The 16,313-nt window shown below is 38.9% G+C and overlaps 1 protein-coding gene across 2 annotated transcripts in view; it reads right to left on the bottom strand.

Moving 5' to 3' along the window:
• Positions 1–16,313, bottom strand: part of OGDHL (oxoglutarate dehydrogenase L) — a 129,032-nt gene that overhangs the window by 45,032 nt on the left and 67,687 nt on the right. For both annotated transcript variants that reach the window (XM_088463109.1, XM_088463108.1), the window contains exons 9-15: positions 14,762–14,941; positions 14,551–14,679; positions 14,192–14,371; positions 9,888–10,040; positions 6,366–6,468; positions 6,150–6,278; positions 2,003–2,153 (exon numbers count right to left, since the gene is read on the bottom strand). In XM_088463109.1, the coding sequence (XP_088319235.1) occupies positions 2,003–2,153; positions 6,150–6,278; positions 6,366–6,468; positions 9,888–10,040; positions 14,192–14,371; positions 14,551–14,679; positions 14,762–14,941 (1,025 nt within the window). The remainder of the gene's footprint in view (positions 1–2,002; positions 2,154–6,149; positions 6,279–6,365; positions 6,469–9,887; positions 10,041–14,191; positions 14,372–14,550; positions 14,680–14,761; positions 14,942–16,313) is intronic.

Here is a 16,313-nt window from a genome sequence, read left to right as displayed (position 1 = left end):
TTTGATTCTGCGAGTCTGTAACGCAGAAGAAAATGAAGCAGGTGGCTCTTTATGCCACCACTTCATAGGCAAGTGTAATAATTCTGTAGCTGGCTCTATCAATGGCTCTAAAAGAGAGTGCAGACCATGACTTAGATTATATTCCAGGATATTTTATATTGGAGCATGAAGGGGTATCATTTTAAACTTGAAGCATGAATCAACCGATTTACATTTATACATTGACGGGCAGTCAAGACTAAAAAAATAAGAGAGCCACCCCGCATTTTGGTTTTGTTTTCAAAACCAACCTTGTATGCTCCCCCAATGTTGCATGGGTTTTCTCCAGGTGCCCCGGGTTTCCGTCCACACTCCAAAAAACATAGCGGCAGGTTAATTTCGTTCTGCCAAAAAAATAAACCGTACTGTGTGCGTCCATGTGAATATAGATTGTAAGCTCCACTGGGGCAGGGACTGATGTGTAAGACTAAAATATTCTCTGTAAAGTGCAGCACAATATGTTTTTGTTTTTTTATCAGAATTATGTCAGAATTATATGTGACCCCATAAATAAGCAAGGAGGTATGCCACCCAGAAAACACCATATATGTGAATACCCAGAGTGACATTAGGTGAACACGAACATTGTTCCTATTCCAGCACTCCAGTGACACAAGCAGAACAGTCACCCCTACTATAGGATGAAGGACCCCAAGCACAATGCTAGGGCTACTTTAAAGTCACAAATCCCAGACTCAGAGGAGTTGGATATAGCTAACACTTAAGCTACGATATGTGTACCCAGCGATGCGATGCGACGGGCAAACCCCCCCGCCGACAGGCCGACATATTGGGTGGCCGGCACATATTAGACGATCCGGTGCCCGACTTGATAAGTTGGCTCCTGCCGCATCCCGCCATCACGTCAGATTGAGCTGCATGTAGGGACGAACTGATGGTGCAACTGACAACCAAAAGGGAGCGTGCAAACGGCCAACAAAGTGGGTACACAGTAGACGATTTTGACGATATGTCGGCATGATCCGTTGGATCTGGCAAAAAATTGTCTAATGCGTACCCAGCTTTAATCCCCACTGCTACCAGAGTACTAGATTAGCATCCCCACACAGGGCTAGAACAAAGTACTGCCCTGTGGGTATAACTAGCTGATTTTGTGTACTGGGAGTACAGTATACAAAGCAAATATGCTGTGCCTGTGAAATACAGGTGCCATTTTTACCTTGTTGTTATTAGACATAGGACGAGTAGGGAAGCGAACAAGAGAAGTGGGGAAGTGACATGGACTGATGAGGAATCAAAGTGCTGGAACAACAGAAAAAAATGATAAACACAGAGGGGTAGACAGAGAAAATGAACAAACGAAAAGCAGAGGAGACTGAGGGGAAAGAGCTACAAGTATAAACAGAGAGTGACAGTATAATACAATGGGCAGCTCACAAGGGTGTCAGAAAGATTTCATTCTTGCACTGTGGATTGTGCTTGGTAATAAGATGGGTATAGGTACTGTAAGTATAGAAATACTGTACGTACAAATGATATTGGACTCCAGATACTGTACAGGTGTTTGGTTGTCTTACAGCAAAGTACAGGCACACAGAGCTTCTGCACTGGGCACACAGTTTTTAGGGACACTATTACTGCACATTACATTATACAGTGTTATGTGTTTCTATTATTACGTAGCATCATATTAATAATATACTTTAGGATGTAATTACATGACTAATCTAGAACTCATTATTTGAAGGTTATGGTAATGTGTAAGTGATTTATGCTGTATAATAGAGGATTTTCTAGTGGTTAGTCTTTGGTAGCTTGGCCACACCCCTTCAATGGTGCACTATATCATGGGTTCCAAAAGTTGCATTTTCCTAATGGGCCCTTAATGCCCCAGGTGGACAATGAACCTTAACCCTGCCCATCAATGTGCTTGTTTTTGCTCAATTCCAAAATGAATCAATGATCACAAACTACAGGTACACTTAATAATATAAAAAGTTACCTAAAGGTTCCCCTTTCCACATCCTGTCCACTTAGTCTAACATGAATTCCTTCTTTTAGCAAAGAGCCGAATGCCATGTACTCAGCCAGTGCCCAGTCTGCCAGGCGATTCTTTGTCATTTCCAATCTGCCCTTCAAGATCCTAGAGAGCCCTGGAAGAGAACATTACGTTACTGATAACTGAAATAATGTTTCCTATGTTTCATGTCAACTTTAAAGAAACAAATTTAAGTAGTCTAAAAGCTTGCCAGTTCTGGTCTTTGTGTTACCAGATCAATGTGATCTTGCATGAGACATATTAACTTCTATAAGGAATCTGAGGGTTAGATAGGCTTTTGTATTTTCATTTTTCTGTACTATCATTCAAGCAGTGCAATAAGCAATCCAATGCATGGGAATGCTGTAACAGGTTGTAGGTTCCAGATAAAAAATCCATCATCCCAAACCCCAACTGTGCTGCCGTCCAGAGGAACTAAGAGGCTAGCAAATTAGTAATTCCCACAATACCATTCCCAGTGCCAATGACCAGAATTCAGAGCCAATAATTTTACGGTAGATCATTAGAACTATTACTACTGGCCTGTAGAAATATACTGTATAACAATGTTAAACACACCCACAGTACTGGACAACTTGAGTCAAGCTACAGTAATCACCCTTCTACCATTATTTAAAAAACCCACAACTCCTTTGTTTTAATTAAGATCTTGCTCCTCTTTCTCGTGTTTTTGAAGTCCCTTATAAAATTAGTTTATACTTCCCTACTCTCCTGAAATGTTTGGGGGTGCTCTACTAGACTCCTTCAAGAGAGTAGATCAGTCACCCAGATCACCAGTACCCCACCCCATAATGCACAATGCCTCATGCGCCCTCCTGCACCTCAGTCTCCAGGAAATAGGGCCCACACAGCACTTGGCTTCAGTCTTTGTGAATATGAACTCCTTCCTTTTAGAGGCCGATTTCCTTAAAGACCTCAACCACTCAAATACTGGAGGTGTGTGGCACCAGGTTTAACAGTTTACGAAACAATGGCTTATTCTCTAAAAGGTACATACTGTTTTTGTAGATCTTAATGGGTGCACCTTATCCTTTGATTTCTAAAACCTACTAGGTGAAATACAATTACCAGATGCATACCCTCTCAACATCTTGGCCTGATAAGATGGTGTGGTCACATGCTATTGGATGAGGCCAGCTCTTCAGACATGCTAGACCACACTTCGTCCAGTTCCTTCCTTCAGTGTGGCACACACCATGGCCTAGCATATCAGAGCATCAGTTAATGGGGCTAACAGACCAACATCACCAAACTGCTTAGTCGATTCTGGACATAGCAGAGGAGCTTTGAAAAGCACTTACCTTCCCAACTGCTTAGCCAATCAGGACAATGCAGTCCCAATAGAGAAGGCAGGACAGAGAGGTCTATTTACAAAGCCTTGTATGGAGATAAAGTTCCAATCGTTCAGCTCCTAGCTGTCATTTTTCAAACACAGCCTGTGACATGACAGTTAGAAGCCGATTGGCTGGTACTTTATCTCTGTCCAAGGCTTAGTACATAGACCTCAGAGTCCTTAAATCTGGACTGTCCTGCTAGTATTAGGACCGTTGGGAGGATTGCAAATGCAGCAATTTAGAAAAAAAAAAAACCTCATGCTTTATAGATTTTCCCTTGTAATGTGTTGTTTTAAAAAAAATAAAGTGAACCCCCCAAAAAGTTTCCAAACCCTGTACTATTTGTTGGTGCTGATATTTTGGAATAAATCGGATTTACAGATTTGTACGGTCTGCAATAAACTGTTATTCTCTTTCCAAATAGAAAAGGCATACATGTCAAGCTCTAAGAAAATGGTCATGTGTCACAATGTAAGTTACATATTTCTATGTTTTACAATATAGCATTGATTACCAGTATGGGAAACCTCATTTAAGCATAGCACTAATCACACATCTAAATGTGTATTAAAGAAGCACAGACTATATCAGCATCTAAACAATTTACAAAATAAACACTGCAAGAACAACATGAAAATAGGATCTACAATGTAAGCAGGGGAGAGCAAGAGATTTTTTGGTTCATTTATAATCAGACTTGCACGCTGTGTTATACACCCACTCTGTTTATTGTTCAAATTATATTTCATCACTAGTAAAAGGCCACAGCTGTTAAAAGGCTCATAAAACTTACATGTTTTATAATTAATCGGACACGGAGGCAGTTCTATTAAATAAACATGTATGGTGATCTGCAATCTATTACTTAATAAGCCTGAGGACATTCTCTCCAAAATGTGCTATCAGATTAGTATTTCGTAACAATGTATTTTTTCTCTTGCTACAACATAGTAGTGGAACCTGCATTTTACTGCAAAGTACATAAGTAATAATTACCACTCTATCATCATCATCATCATATAAAAGCACATTGCCTAAGCCAAGTTTGTGGACATCTAGCTGATGCTTTACACTATCAACATGAGTAATGTGTACCCAGTGACTGGTGAACCCGCTGTTCTTACAAGCATTAGCGTTAAAACTATATTAAAATAACGTGTGCATAATATAGTTGATGATGTATAATGCACAATACATTATAAGGATATTAGATCTTATAGCCTCAACTTGCTTCTAATATCCTATATTTAAAGAAATGGTGTAATATTCTTTGTCATATAACTTTTACTTCCACACGGATATTCACATTAACACATTTGTCATACTTGATGTTATAAATATACAGTATGGGTGAATAAATGATAGGAACATCACAAGCTACATAACATTACAATACTGATAACACTAATACATTTAAAACAGGTGGCATGTCAATAACATCATACTGAGTGACTACATTAATGATATAGCAAGGATACAATACTACATGGAGAAGTATCATGAGTGAGATCAATGTTTACAACACAATGGATGACAACCCTAATGTTTGATAAGCACAACAACATTACCAAAGGATGATAACCTTGAAGACATCACCATCAATAGCACCGAAATCATAACAATGACATCACCACAAAGTAGTACCATCTATAAAGACATCATCACCAAGCAGTGGCACCTAGAAGCAAGTTAAACCCCCAGGAGCCAAGATCGCCCCACGGAGACTAAGCTATCTCCCCCTGCATTTACATACTGGTTATTAAACTGATAAAATCACATTGGGTGATGTTATTAGTGAAATCACAAATGGGCAATATTACGGACTACATTAATGTGGTTTAAGTAGATGAATATAACATCGAATGACTAGATAACACATCGTGATGAGGACCAATAAGGATGATAACTCATCTTGTGTTGGATCCAGTCTGTCTCCTCAATATAAAACAAACTTGACTATTATGAACCAATCAGGGTACCACCAAGTACAGATGAGTGGAGAGAATTGTGATATAGATTTTGAAGTCTGTGTTCATAAGCAATATAGGACTGTAAAAGGTGTAGTTAGTTGGATCTTTACTGTTCTTTAGGAGTTACTATAATTAGATACCCAAGAGCTTGTTTTGGGAAAGTGTTGCCCTTCAGGACAATGCTGAAAAAGACAGTCAAATGAGGAACGAGTATAATTCGGAAGTTTTTGTAACAAGTGGCTGTGAAGTCATCTAGATCTGGAGCTTTTCTGGTTTTCATCCGTTATAGTGTAATGGTGTGGGCTATTTGCTTCTCTGTACATCTGTACTCTCCTGACAGTCCTGGTGTGAATTGTGGAGGTTACAATATGAAAGGAACTGCTGGATTGTGGGGGGTTGACAACAAATTGGAATGTTGGGTGAATTGTACAGCTCTTCATTATGATTGAGAAATGTCCCAGTATTGTGTTTAGCATTGATAATTGTTGTCTAGGATAAAGTTTTAATGGACAAAATGTTATTTTGTGATCATCTCTCAATTTTTTCTCAATATTTTCATTAAAACAGCATCCAGCCAAATTAAGACTATCCAGCGTAAAAAAGACATCACTAAAGCCTATAGCACAATACAATACAAATCATTAAATATGATAGGTGATCTGCATTACACATACTGCAATCGACAACTGTATTATACTGTTGCTATAGCTTGACCTTGAGAAGCTGTGCACTCATACCTGACTCACATGTCACTTACTAAATTAGCAACTTTTGAATCAGACTCACCGCCATGAATTTTAAAATTCTCCACTGGCACAGAGCTGGCTACATTGCCAATGTGGGATAGCATATCCTCAGAAATACCAGTGGGGGGGCAGGTCATGCTTTTCGGTTCCCCCTCCAGTGTAAAAAAGCCTAAAAAAATAGATAAATAAGAACAAACATTGTTAATGTATTATCACATGTACTGTACATATGGCCTTTCCATAGATATTCTCTTACCAGGCCAAGGAGAGTCCAACCAATGCTTTATGTTAAGAATTTTCTTGTCCTTGGACTGTGTATAGGCCTCTTCACAAATCTTGTCATACATTGCAATCTCTTCCTGTAACAGGATGACTTTGGTTTAATATGGACATGTCATACTGAAGGCTGAAAGCACCCTCCCCTTCCAGAAACCCTTTCGGGCACAACTTAGATAACAGCGGGGCTTTCAAGTGAAAACCCACCAAAGTGCTAAATGTGATCAATAAATTATTCAAAAGAAGGAGCTGCCACAAAAAGACATCATCAAGAGCTATCATTACAAAATCTAGTGGTATATTAAAATGAGAATTTGTATTAAGTGTTTTCTTCTATAATTATAGCAGGAATCTAGTAAATCGATTAACAGCGCTCCCTATTTTTTCCAATATGGGGATAAAAAATGTTTTTTATCAGAACCCTTAAATACATGTTTAATGTGATGTACCCAACCCGATGTAGCAATGTAGAGAAATAATATTAGCCTATAGATGCCACTTATTACATTTAAATATCCTAGCCAACCCCCAAATGTGCTCATTATTCTTTACTAACTGGATTGCCTGTAGCTGCTGCTCAATATCAAGAATGTTACTTCTGTGTACCAATAATTTCCACAAGATCTATAGAAAATTTAACAAGAATTAATAAAGAAAAGCCTATTTACGTGCCTCTCTGTGATTGGTCCAGTTGTTTTATGGGCTATGAAGTCTTACTAGACTGCTTGAAATTTATTGCAAACACCCAACTTAGACAACATCTAAATTACACTAATACAGTTCAAGTACTGTGTAGTATAGGTCTGATCTTCATAATGCAATTGCAAAGCCATTCCCTTATTCTATACAAATAACGCTGTACAGGGTTGTCAAATAAAATGGAAATATTGCTTCCTTTACTCACCTACATCCTCTGCTAGCCTCCTTTATTAATGATAATTAATAAATTAAACACTATCTGGCCCATGACCAATCCCTGAGTCACCACAATACAAATAGTTTTCTAACTTGAAACAATCAATTTACAATTACCTGGCCGTATAGTTTCTTTCATCAATTTTCTGAAGACACAGAAATGGATTAACGAAGGAACCTACACTTTAATATATAATCATTCACCAGTGGTCTCAAATGACAGCTACTGTTGTATACATACCTGTACATACAGGTGTTTTGTTTGCGATCCCTATATAACAGCCCGATTCTCACCTAATTTATATTTTGAAGACTATAAAACCAGACATAACACTAGTCATGAAGGTGAAGATTCCAGACAGCTATACACCATATGCTGGTGATAGGGAGCATATTCTGGACTCATAGAAGAGAATATAGAACTCAGACCTCTATGATTAAGTGCATATTCAGGCAAAGCTAGTTAGCACCAGTGAATGGGCTCTCTATTGAATTGTGTGGTGAAAGCCTTGTGCCAAGCATCAAAAAGATTTAGACTGCTTGGCACCTCCTCTTGTTTAGACTGAAGTGCATTGTATGAAATGGTTACTCTGTAATGTCTGTTCACCACTATTATTTATGCACTGGCCTTAAATGTTGAGAGTTCCCTAAGGAATAAGGTTATTTACATCATTGATACAGCGTGTCTAAGGTATAATATTGTAAATAAAAAAGCACATTGATTTCTACAGTAGAACACCAAAGCTGGTTTATGTAACCTTTCTGAAACATTTGCACAGGAAGGGCTATTAGCATCTGTCTTCAGGCTAAGGGGTAGATGTACTAAACCTTGGAGAGAGATAAAGTGGAGAGAGAAAGTACCAACCAATCAGCTCCTGTCATTTTTTCAAACACAGCCTGTAAAGTGACAGGAGCTCATTGGTTGGTACTTTATCTCTCTCTGAGCCTTAGTGCATCTCACCCTAAGGCACAGTTTTCCAAACTCTGCCATTACAGTCCAGGATTTAAAGCTATCCATGCTTGAGCAGAGGTCAGTGGCGTCACAAGGGGGATGCGGGCCGCACCTGGGTGTCCCCCCGTCATAGGGCGACACCAAAGTGCCGACTCCCCCTCAGTGACAGGTGCCAGGTTCTGCACTGTAGAATTACGTTCAGCACTTGGCTCCTGTCACAGTGAGGGAGCCGGCACTACAAGTACACTGGTCCCTGGGGGCAGCCCGCACCTCCGGGACCCCCCAGAGAGACTAAAACCAGGGTTCGGGTGTGTGGCTCCGCCCCATCCGCAATGCCCCACCCTCTGTCACAAGGTCACACCCCCTACTGCTAAGCTGCCCACCCCTACCCGCACTGGGTGCATTAATAGGTAAGGACGCCACTGGCACAGGTCACTTAATCAGTACCTCTATAAATTTGATTTAACCATCTGGACTCAAGCATGGTGGTTATCCTTAACACCTGGAGTGTAATGGCGGAGTTTGGGAAATTCTGAGGGATACATGTTTGACTGCTTAAAATGGTGTGGAGTGTCCCAGAAATATCGTTCTGCGTTAACTGACAGATTATTGCATATTTGTAATATTTATTGCATTATATATCATTTTAACTCTAATGTTATACATAAAATATTGCTCCCTGAACCCAGAGCTATCTTCTGGTTCTAAACATTTACATGTAATAACCCATGTGTTGAACTATGATGTGCTGTTTGTAAGGATAAGAGGTCTGTCCTCTTTGAACTACAGGGAACAAATTAACTGAATGCTTACAAAGGCCTTGCTTATTGGTCCAGTCAAACCAAGTAATGATTGGTTAGCTCAGGGCATGCAATCCCCTCTGCCCAATAGATACCTCTGCTCAAACACCCAGGACTTGAGTTTAAGTGCTTAATTGAATTCACGGCAGGGGTGTTCTTGAAGTTTATATAAGGATCTCATGCTGCTGCATCTCTCTCTCTGTGATTTGGAAGAACAGAGTGGTAGGAGGTTACACCCTCTGCTGTACAGACCGAAGACTAGAGCACTGCATAAGGATGGCAGCTACCAGCTAACTCTTCATCTCCATAGGTCTTGTGGACCTGTGCATGGTGTGACAGTGAACAGGACCGATGTCTTGTTGGCAACACAAGGGTAGAAGCCGCCACATTACTAATATAAGCTTGAATCAGATACTCAGTGGTTAGTATAGATATGTATATCTTCTGTGTTATTGTTGCAATTGCTGTAGTATGACCAAATAAGCTTAAAGTGCTACAATTGCTGTATTGGTATTTACCCTTCTTCCGCAATATTACCTTCTCCACTGTTAATACCCCTTTATATTAGTAAATCTATACCATCCATAAAATGTACTGCCTGTGTGTCAAGGGTGTTCCCATGTTCACAATAGTAGGGGGGAGTGCGCAAAGTAACCCTGTAAGTGCCAGCCTAGTATGGGAGACATTACAGTCTCTCTGCTGACTGGCCAGGGCAATCTAGCCAAAGGATGCCACGGTATCATGGCACCTTGAATTGCTCCCCAATTGCATCTCTAAGTAATAGATCTCTCTCTTCTTTTTGTTTTGGAGTTAAAATTGGATTATTATACTGCACCTCAAACTCCTGCAGGGAAACAATCCCATGGGAGATCAGCTTGTCAGCATACTTCTTCATGACTGGAACCTGTTTGTGGATCTGTTTGTACATCAGAGGCTGGGTGAACATGGGCTCGTCCATTTCATTGTGCCCGCTGCGGCGGTAGCAAACCTATACAAGTATATAAAAGGTTACAGTTAAAACTTTTTGTGAAATATTGAGTACCATATGCAGGTGGTAAAATACAGCACCATATTCTAAGAACATAACATTAACCCCTTCACTGCTGAGGGTTTTCTCACACCGTGCTGAGGCCATTTTGCAATGTTTGCTGTCGTCACTTTCCAACATGAATAGCACAATTTTTGTTAATGCAGTACCCACACAGATTGTCTTATGAAAATAAAAACAATGTATTTTCATAAAATACCATTAGTCTTTTTGCTCATTCCATCACGTAAATTAAAATGAGACTAAAATGGCCAAAACAGTTTTTGGGGTGTTTTTATGTTTTTTTTTCTAATAAACACCACAATAAATTATTTGTGTTTCTTGCTTTCGCATTAATTCAATGTTCCAACATAGTAACCAGCATAATTCTACGTTTAGATCTTCACACAAAAAATCTGCACTTGAAAATGTATATTTCCATATATGGGCACAGGTGCACATTGTGCCCTAACTCCTCCATAGTGGCCCACATGGATTCCAAATGATATACCCCCTTAGTATTTATTGTCTGGATCATTAGACAATGAAAACAGCACAAAAACACTTTTAAAAAATCCACAATTACGGGGAGCCGAAACCCCGATATCCTCCATATTGTGTGAAATAAAAAGAAAAGGGTCCAATCAGTTAATGTGGTAGATTTCCTATAGTAATAAATGCTAGACCTTGTTGAGCTGTGATATTATTCTTATACACAGCGAAAATTTGCAATAAAAAAATGTATTATCGTTTCTATGTAACGCTGGGTGAGTCTAGGTGATCTCCAGACAATAGCTACTAAGTGGCCACATAATTTGAAAGAGTAGACTCACTTCCTTCATACGTAGGTGTCCCTAATATGTACAGGTGCAATTATTGGTGTGACAGGGAACATTGTGCCCTCCCTTCCATATGTGGAAAATGTGTGTTTCAGTAGTGCAGGGTAATAATTGTCTGATGGTCAAAAGGGATAACCAGCCAAAACCTACTAGGGGGCCACATCATTTGATAGGGGAAACTTCCCTCTTTCAATTGTGGGCGGCCCATGGTTGCAGGGTGGAATTATTGGTTTGAGGGCTTATACATAAAACACATGCTTTCCAGATCACATGATAGTACTTATTATCCGGTGATCACCAGACACTGCTAAGTGGCCCCATAATTTGAAAGAGGGACTCCAATGTTTCTAAAGGTGGATGCCCATTAATTTTGAAGACAGGCTGGGAGGGGAAACCTTTCCCCATCCCTGCACTCAATGTTTTTTTCTGCAGTGTAGGAGGATAATGTCTAATGATCACTAGACATTACCTTCTATTTGGACACCTACAGTAGTTTGAAAGAAGATACTCCCCTTTTTCAAACAAGAGTGTGTCCATCTCAATTGGTGCCAGAGTTGTGGAGACGGAGGACATGTACAGCCCCACTCCCATTTCATGGCAATACCCTTCTCCTCTTCTTCCTAGACAGACTAGACTTAACACATGCTTAATCTGTGAGAACCAAGTATGATCAAAGAATCCATCCTCTCTCACCAAATTATTCTGGGTATTAATTTACTAAATTGTTTGTTTGTGACCTTTCATACAGAGAAAGTTGCATTTCCCTTAAATCTTACAAAAACAAAGCACTCTGCATTACGTTGATTTTATTAACTAATTACGGATTTCTTAAGATCACTCCCTTGAGATGAACTTCTTAGGCCGACCACATATTTAGAAAAGCTTTACATTTTATGAAAGGGAATGATCTCTTTTCTATATGGAACCTTGCTAGATTTGGTCCTTAGGTCTCAGAATCAGCACAACAGAGAAGGGAGAGAGGCATCTGAGTCATCCACCAAAGGAAGATGACTGGAAATTTTACAGAAAAAATACCCTCTACTGTAATTTAATATTAGCTTTGATTAAAGGCAATGCCCATTAAATATACAACAGAATATATTACACCCTAAATAAATTAGCCATGAGATACACACATATATATATATATATATATATATATATATACACACACATTGTATATATACACACACCAATTCTAATTACTGGAGGGATTATTATTATTAATTTGTAAGTCACCAAAAAGGCTCCATATGTAGAAGATACAGCAAAAACAGTACATTAAATTGCACTACAGAACACTACACAAAAACAGTTAGAAATAACAAAACGTTCAACAGTAAAGTACAAGGAGAATTTTAATAAAACATTGTCATCATGTTGACATTTCGTCAGCGTCAACATGCTGCGTGTCGACCTGTTGGGCATTATGAATATCGATATAGTGACGGTCAACATAATATACCGTGTGAAAACCAGTTGTTAAGAGTTCAGGAAGAAACTGCAGGACATAGCTGTACTGGGAATGTGCATAGTGAGGGAAGGCAGATTCAGGTGGGTAAATTTAGAAGATGAGAGTTCTATTAAGAAGTGATGTCGCCCATAGCAACCAATCAGATTCCATGTATTATCTTCTAGAAGGTGCTAGATAAATGAGAAGTAGAATCTGATTGGTTGCGATGGACAACATCACTTCTTAAATAGAACTCCCATCTTAGGAAATTTATCCCTTGGAGAGGGCCCTGCTCATGTGAGCTTACTATCTAAAGGAGAGTGGTGTACAACAGACTGTGATACTGGATTGGGTGGGGTAGTGAATGGGTTAGGAGGATGGCTGGGTAGGCTTTTAAAACTGTGGAGATTAGTACATAGTCTGAGTGGGTGTGAGAGTGAGTTCCAAAGTGGAGAGCATCGCAAGAGAAAAGGAAATGAGAAGAGATAACCAGAGGGAAAACAAAGTGGCAAAGCAAAGAGGTAGAATAAATTAAAATGAGGTTGGAGAGAAGTTACTGAGGGCTGATTACAGTACTGTAGGTGAGAATTTTAACTGAATTATGTAAAGTATAGGGAGTTAGTGTAATGACTGGCAGAGAGGGGAGACCAATGCAGAATGACCAGAGAGGAAAATAGTACGAGCAAAAGTGTTAAGGATGAGCTGAAGTTAGTATAGGTGGTGAGAAGATGGTGAGTGAAGGAGGTTCCAATGGTTCTGGAAGAGATGACAAATCAGTAACTATGTCCAGGGTAAAAAAAGGTCTCATCTCTTTTGGCATGGACAAAAGACCACTCTGTTACATATTTGGAGGCCATGTACAAAAACAGTTCCATTCTGGGATACAGTCCATAATCTACTATACTACTCCTCTCAAACTTGATAACTAAAGACCGATGGACCTTTCTACTGTTCTATGCAGTCTAAGATACAGCCATACACAAACACACAATTAAACTAGTAAGCAGTGTTATCTCTGCCATTAGATCTTTGATAGCAAAGTATTGGAAGCCATTGGAGCCATTCCATGGGTACACGCAAAACATTGGATTCATTGCACAGGTCAAAAGGGGTCAGCTATCATCTTCATAGCAAAGGTAATTCACTGGCCTTGGTCTAGTCTCCTTGGTTATTTCTACAAATATGTTCCCCACAAACTGCCTCTACAACTTAGTACCTTATGGTTCCCAATTGACTCACTACTAAATATTCACACCCAGTGTAACCATAATAATAATGCTAATAATAAAACCCCTGCACCAATGCTTGTTCTACTTATCACATTAAAAGCTTCATCTTTTAAGATCGCTCTCTCTCCATCTCGATTTCTATCATTTGTTTCCTGTTCCCTCCATTGATGCCATTATGATAACCATATTACAGTGACGGCTATCATTTATCTGTACAGTTACTATAGCATAAAATGTAAAAAGTATTGTGTCTGTCCATCTATGCTTTTCCTACATATATCGTCTGATGTTTGTAACCATTAGGGCAAAATAAAAAGTTCTAAGAAAAGTAGTCAAATGTATTTCCATTAACGTAACTTTTTTCTTTATTCTGACTAGGTAAAATACTGTAACGCCCAGATTCAGTCACTGCCAAGACAAGCCAAGGTCAGCAAAAGCGGAGCTGAAATAAGTGACTATAGGATATCAATTATTTACTTTCATGTGTAAGAATAGCTTAATCTTGTAAGGTAAAAAGCATGTCAGCATTAGGGAGTTTAATTTAAGCCTTACAGTCATTGTATTCTGATTATTTCTTTACAGAGCACGTACCAAATCCACCACCACATCCTTATTATAGGTGTTCCTCCACTCCGCAGCCACGCTACATACGTACATTACAGCTTCAGGGTCATCTGCATTCACATGGAATATGGGTGCATTAACCACACGAGCTACATCAGTAGGGTAAGGAGAAGACCGAGCCATACGAGGATCCGTGGTAAATCCAATCTATAGAGAAACGCGTGGGTATCAAAGATATTCACAAACACAATATTACTTATTACAATTAAAATAAATCATATCCAAAATGTAAACAAATTAATAAAAAAAAAAAGAAGGATTAAATTTATAACAATTACAATTTGTTTGTTCTTTTCATGCACTAATGATTGTTGTTAATTAAATACCTGGTTATTAACCACAACGTGAATGGTTCCATTGGTGGTATAAGAAGGAAGGTCACTGAGATGAAAAGTCTCATATACAACGCCTTGTCCAGCAAAGGCTGCATCCCCATGGACGAGAATTGACATCACCTAGAGCATTGAAACAAAGCTGTTTCTTTCAGGATTGTGAACGAACACTGACCAAGGTTAAGTTCTGTAGTGGAAAACTCACCTTTTTTCCTTCATTGTCTCCCCTATAAAACTGCTCTGCTTTGGTCTTTCCCTGAACTACGGGATCCACAGCCTCAAGATGAGAAGGGTTTGCAACCAAAGACAGGGTGAGTTTCTTATTGGTGGCACGGTTAGTGCGCTCATGGTACATTCCCAAATGATACTTAACATCCCCTGATCCCTGAAGATCAAAACAAATAAGGGTTAAAAGGCTACATCTTGTTTGATCTAAAAAAATTATGTTTACTGGTACAGCGTATTACCCACACTTATGCCAACCTTAATTCTAATGGTTACTGCAATGTCTCCTAGATTCTGTTCATTCTGTATAAGTAATCGTAAACAAAATAATGTCCAAGCAACAGCCTACCTTTCCCTAAATGTCATCACACTGGACAGTGCCAGTTCTAGTTGGCCAACTCTTCTTAGACAGAACAGTGCTGGGATTGCCCTGAGCGATGCAAATTCAGGGAAACATTTCAAAGTATGGTAGAAGTTATGCAAAATGATAAAGTTTGCCAGATCCCAGCAGCTGCTGGCATATCTCAAGGTTTCCAATAAGAAAAGCAGAGAAGGAAAGTATCTTTAAAGAATTGCATTATACTGCCATTAACAATAGGGTTTCTTGGTGAGGAGAGAGATTTTCTGAAAAGTACACCTTTCTTTTCCCAGGATGCTCTGCCAGCATAGTTATAGCATTTCAGCAATACATGTTGAGCCTAGGCTTAATATAATTCGCCACTGTTGAGTGTGAATGGAACTGACTCAACCAAACCATGTTACACAGCAGACTGAGAAAAAGCAACTTGAATCTAAGTAACTTGATAAATGTTACGGCAAAAAATATTGTTGCCAATTTGCATTTGTCTCACATTATAAAATGTGATGCAACAATGCCATAAAATTCTGAATTATGGTAACAAATTAGTTCCTTCTCAACTTTTTGGAACTCCATTACGTTTGATTCCAAAACCGGAGTACTGGGTTACTGGTTGATCGCCATCTACTCGATCAGTCTTCTGCAGGATCGATCTCACTATGACAGAAATTCAATTATATTATGTTGGATGTCTGATGGAACCATTCTGTCTCTGAATGGTTATTAATTATCAACACAATCCTACTATTTAAAACCTATTATACAACTAGAATACCATAAATGCCTGGACATGATTTATACAATAGAGAAAGCTTAGTTACAATGTCTACAGCCTGCAGATTCAATTGTCCCTACAACCTAATGTTCTAAACTCCCAGATGGTGTCTATTTCTTTCACAATGGTCACACATCTCTATATTAATTTTGTTGTTTGCTTGCAAAAGTAAAATGTATTTATTGTTTTTTAAAAGAATTTCAACTACCTGCCTCTGAAGTATCAAGTATGCTTTGCACACCAATATTTATAAACCAAATAAAAGCTAAATACTGTATCCCTTTAGTTTTTTTTCAGTCAATGGCAGTAAACTAAATTTCCAAGTTAATTTCACCTGAGTGATAATACATTAATATAACCATTAAACACTAGTGATTTACAAATGCCAAGTACATGTCT

Source organism: Taudactylus pleione, unplaced genomic scaffold (assembly GCF_031769625.1).
Source record: "Taudactylus pleione unplaced genomic scaffold, aTauple2 ptg001314l, whole genome shotgun sequence".
Lineage (NCBI taxonomy): Eukaryota > Metazoa > Chordata > Amphibia > Anura > Myobatrachidae > Taudactylus > Taudactylus pleione.
This window is presented reverse-complemented; position numbering and strand designations above follow the sequence as displayed.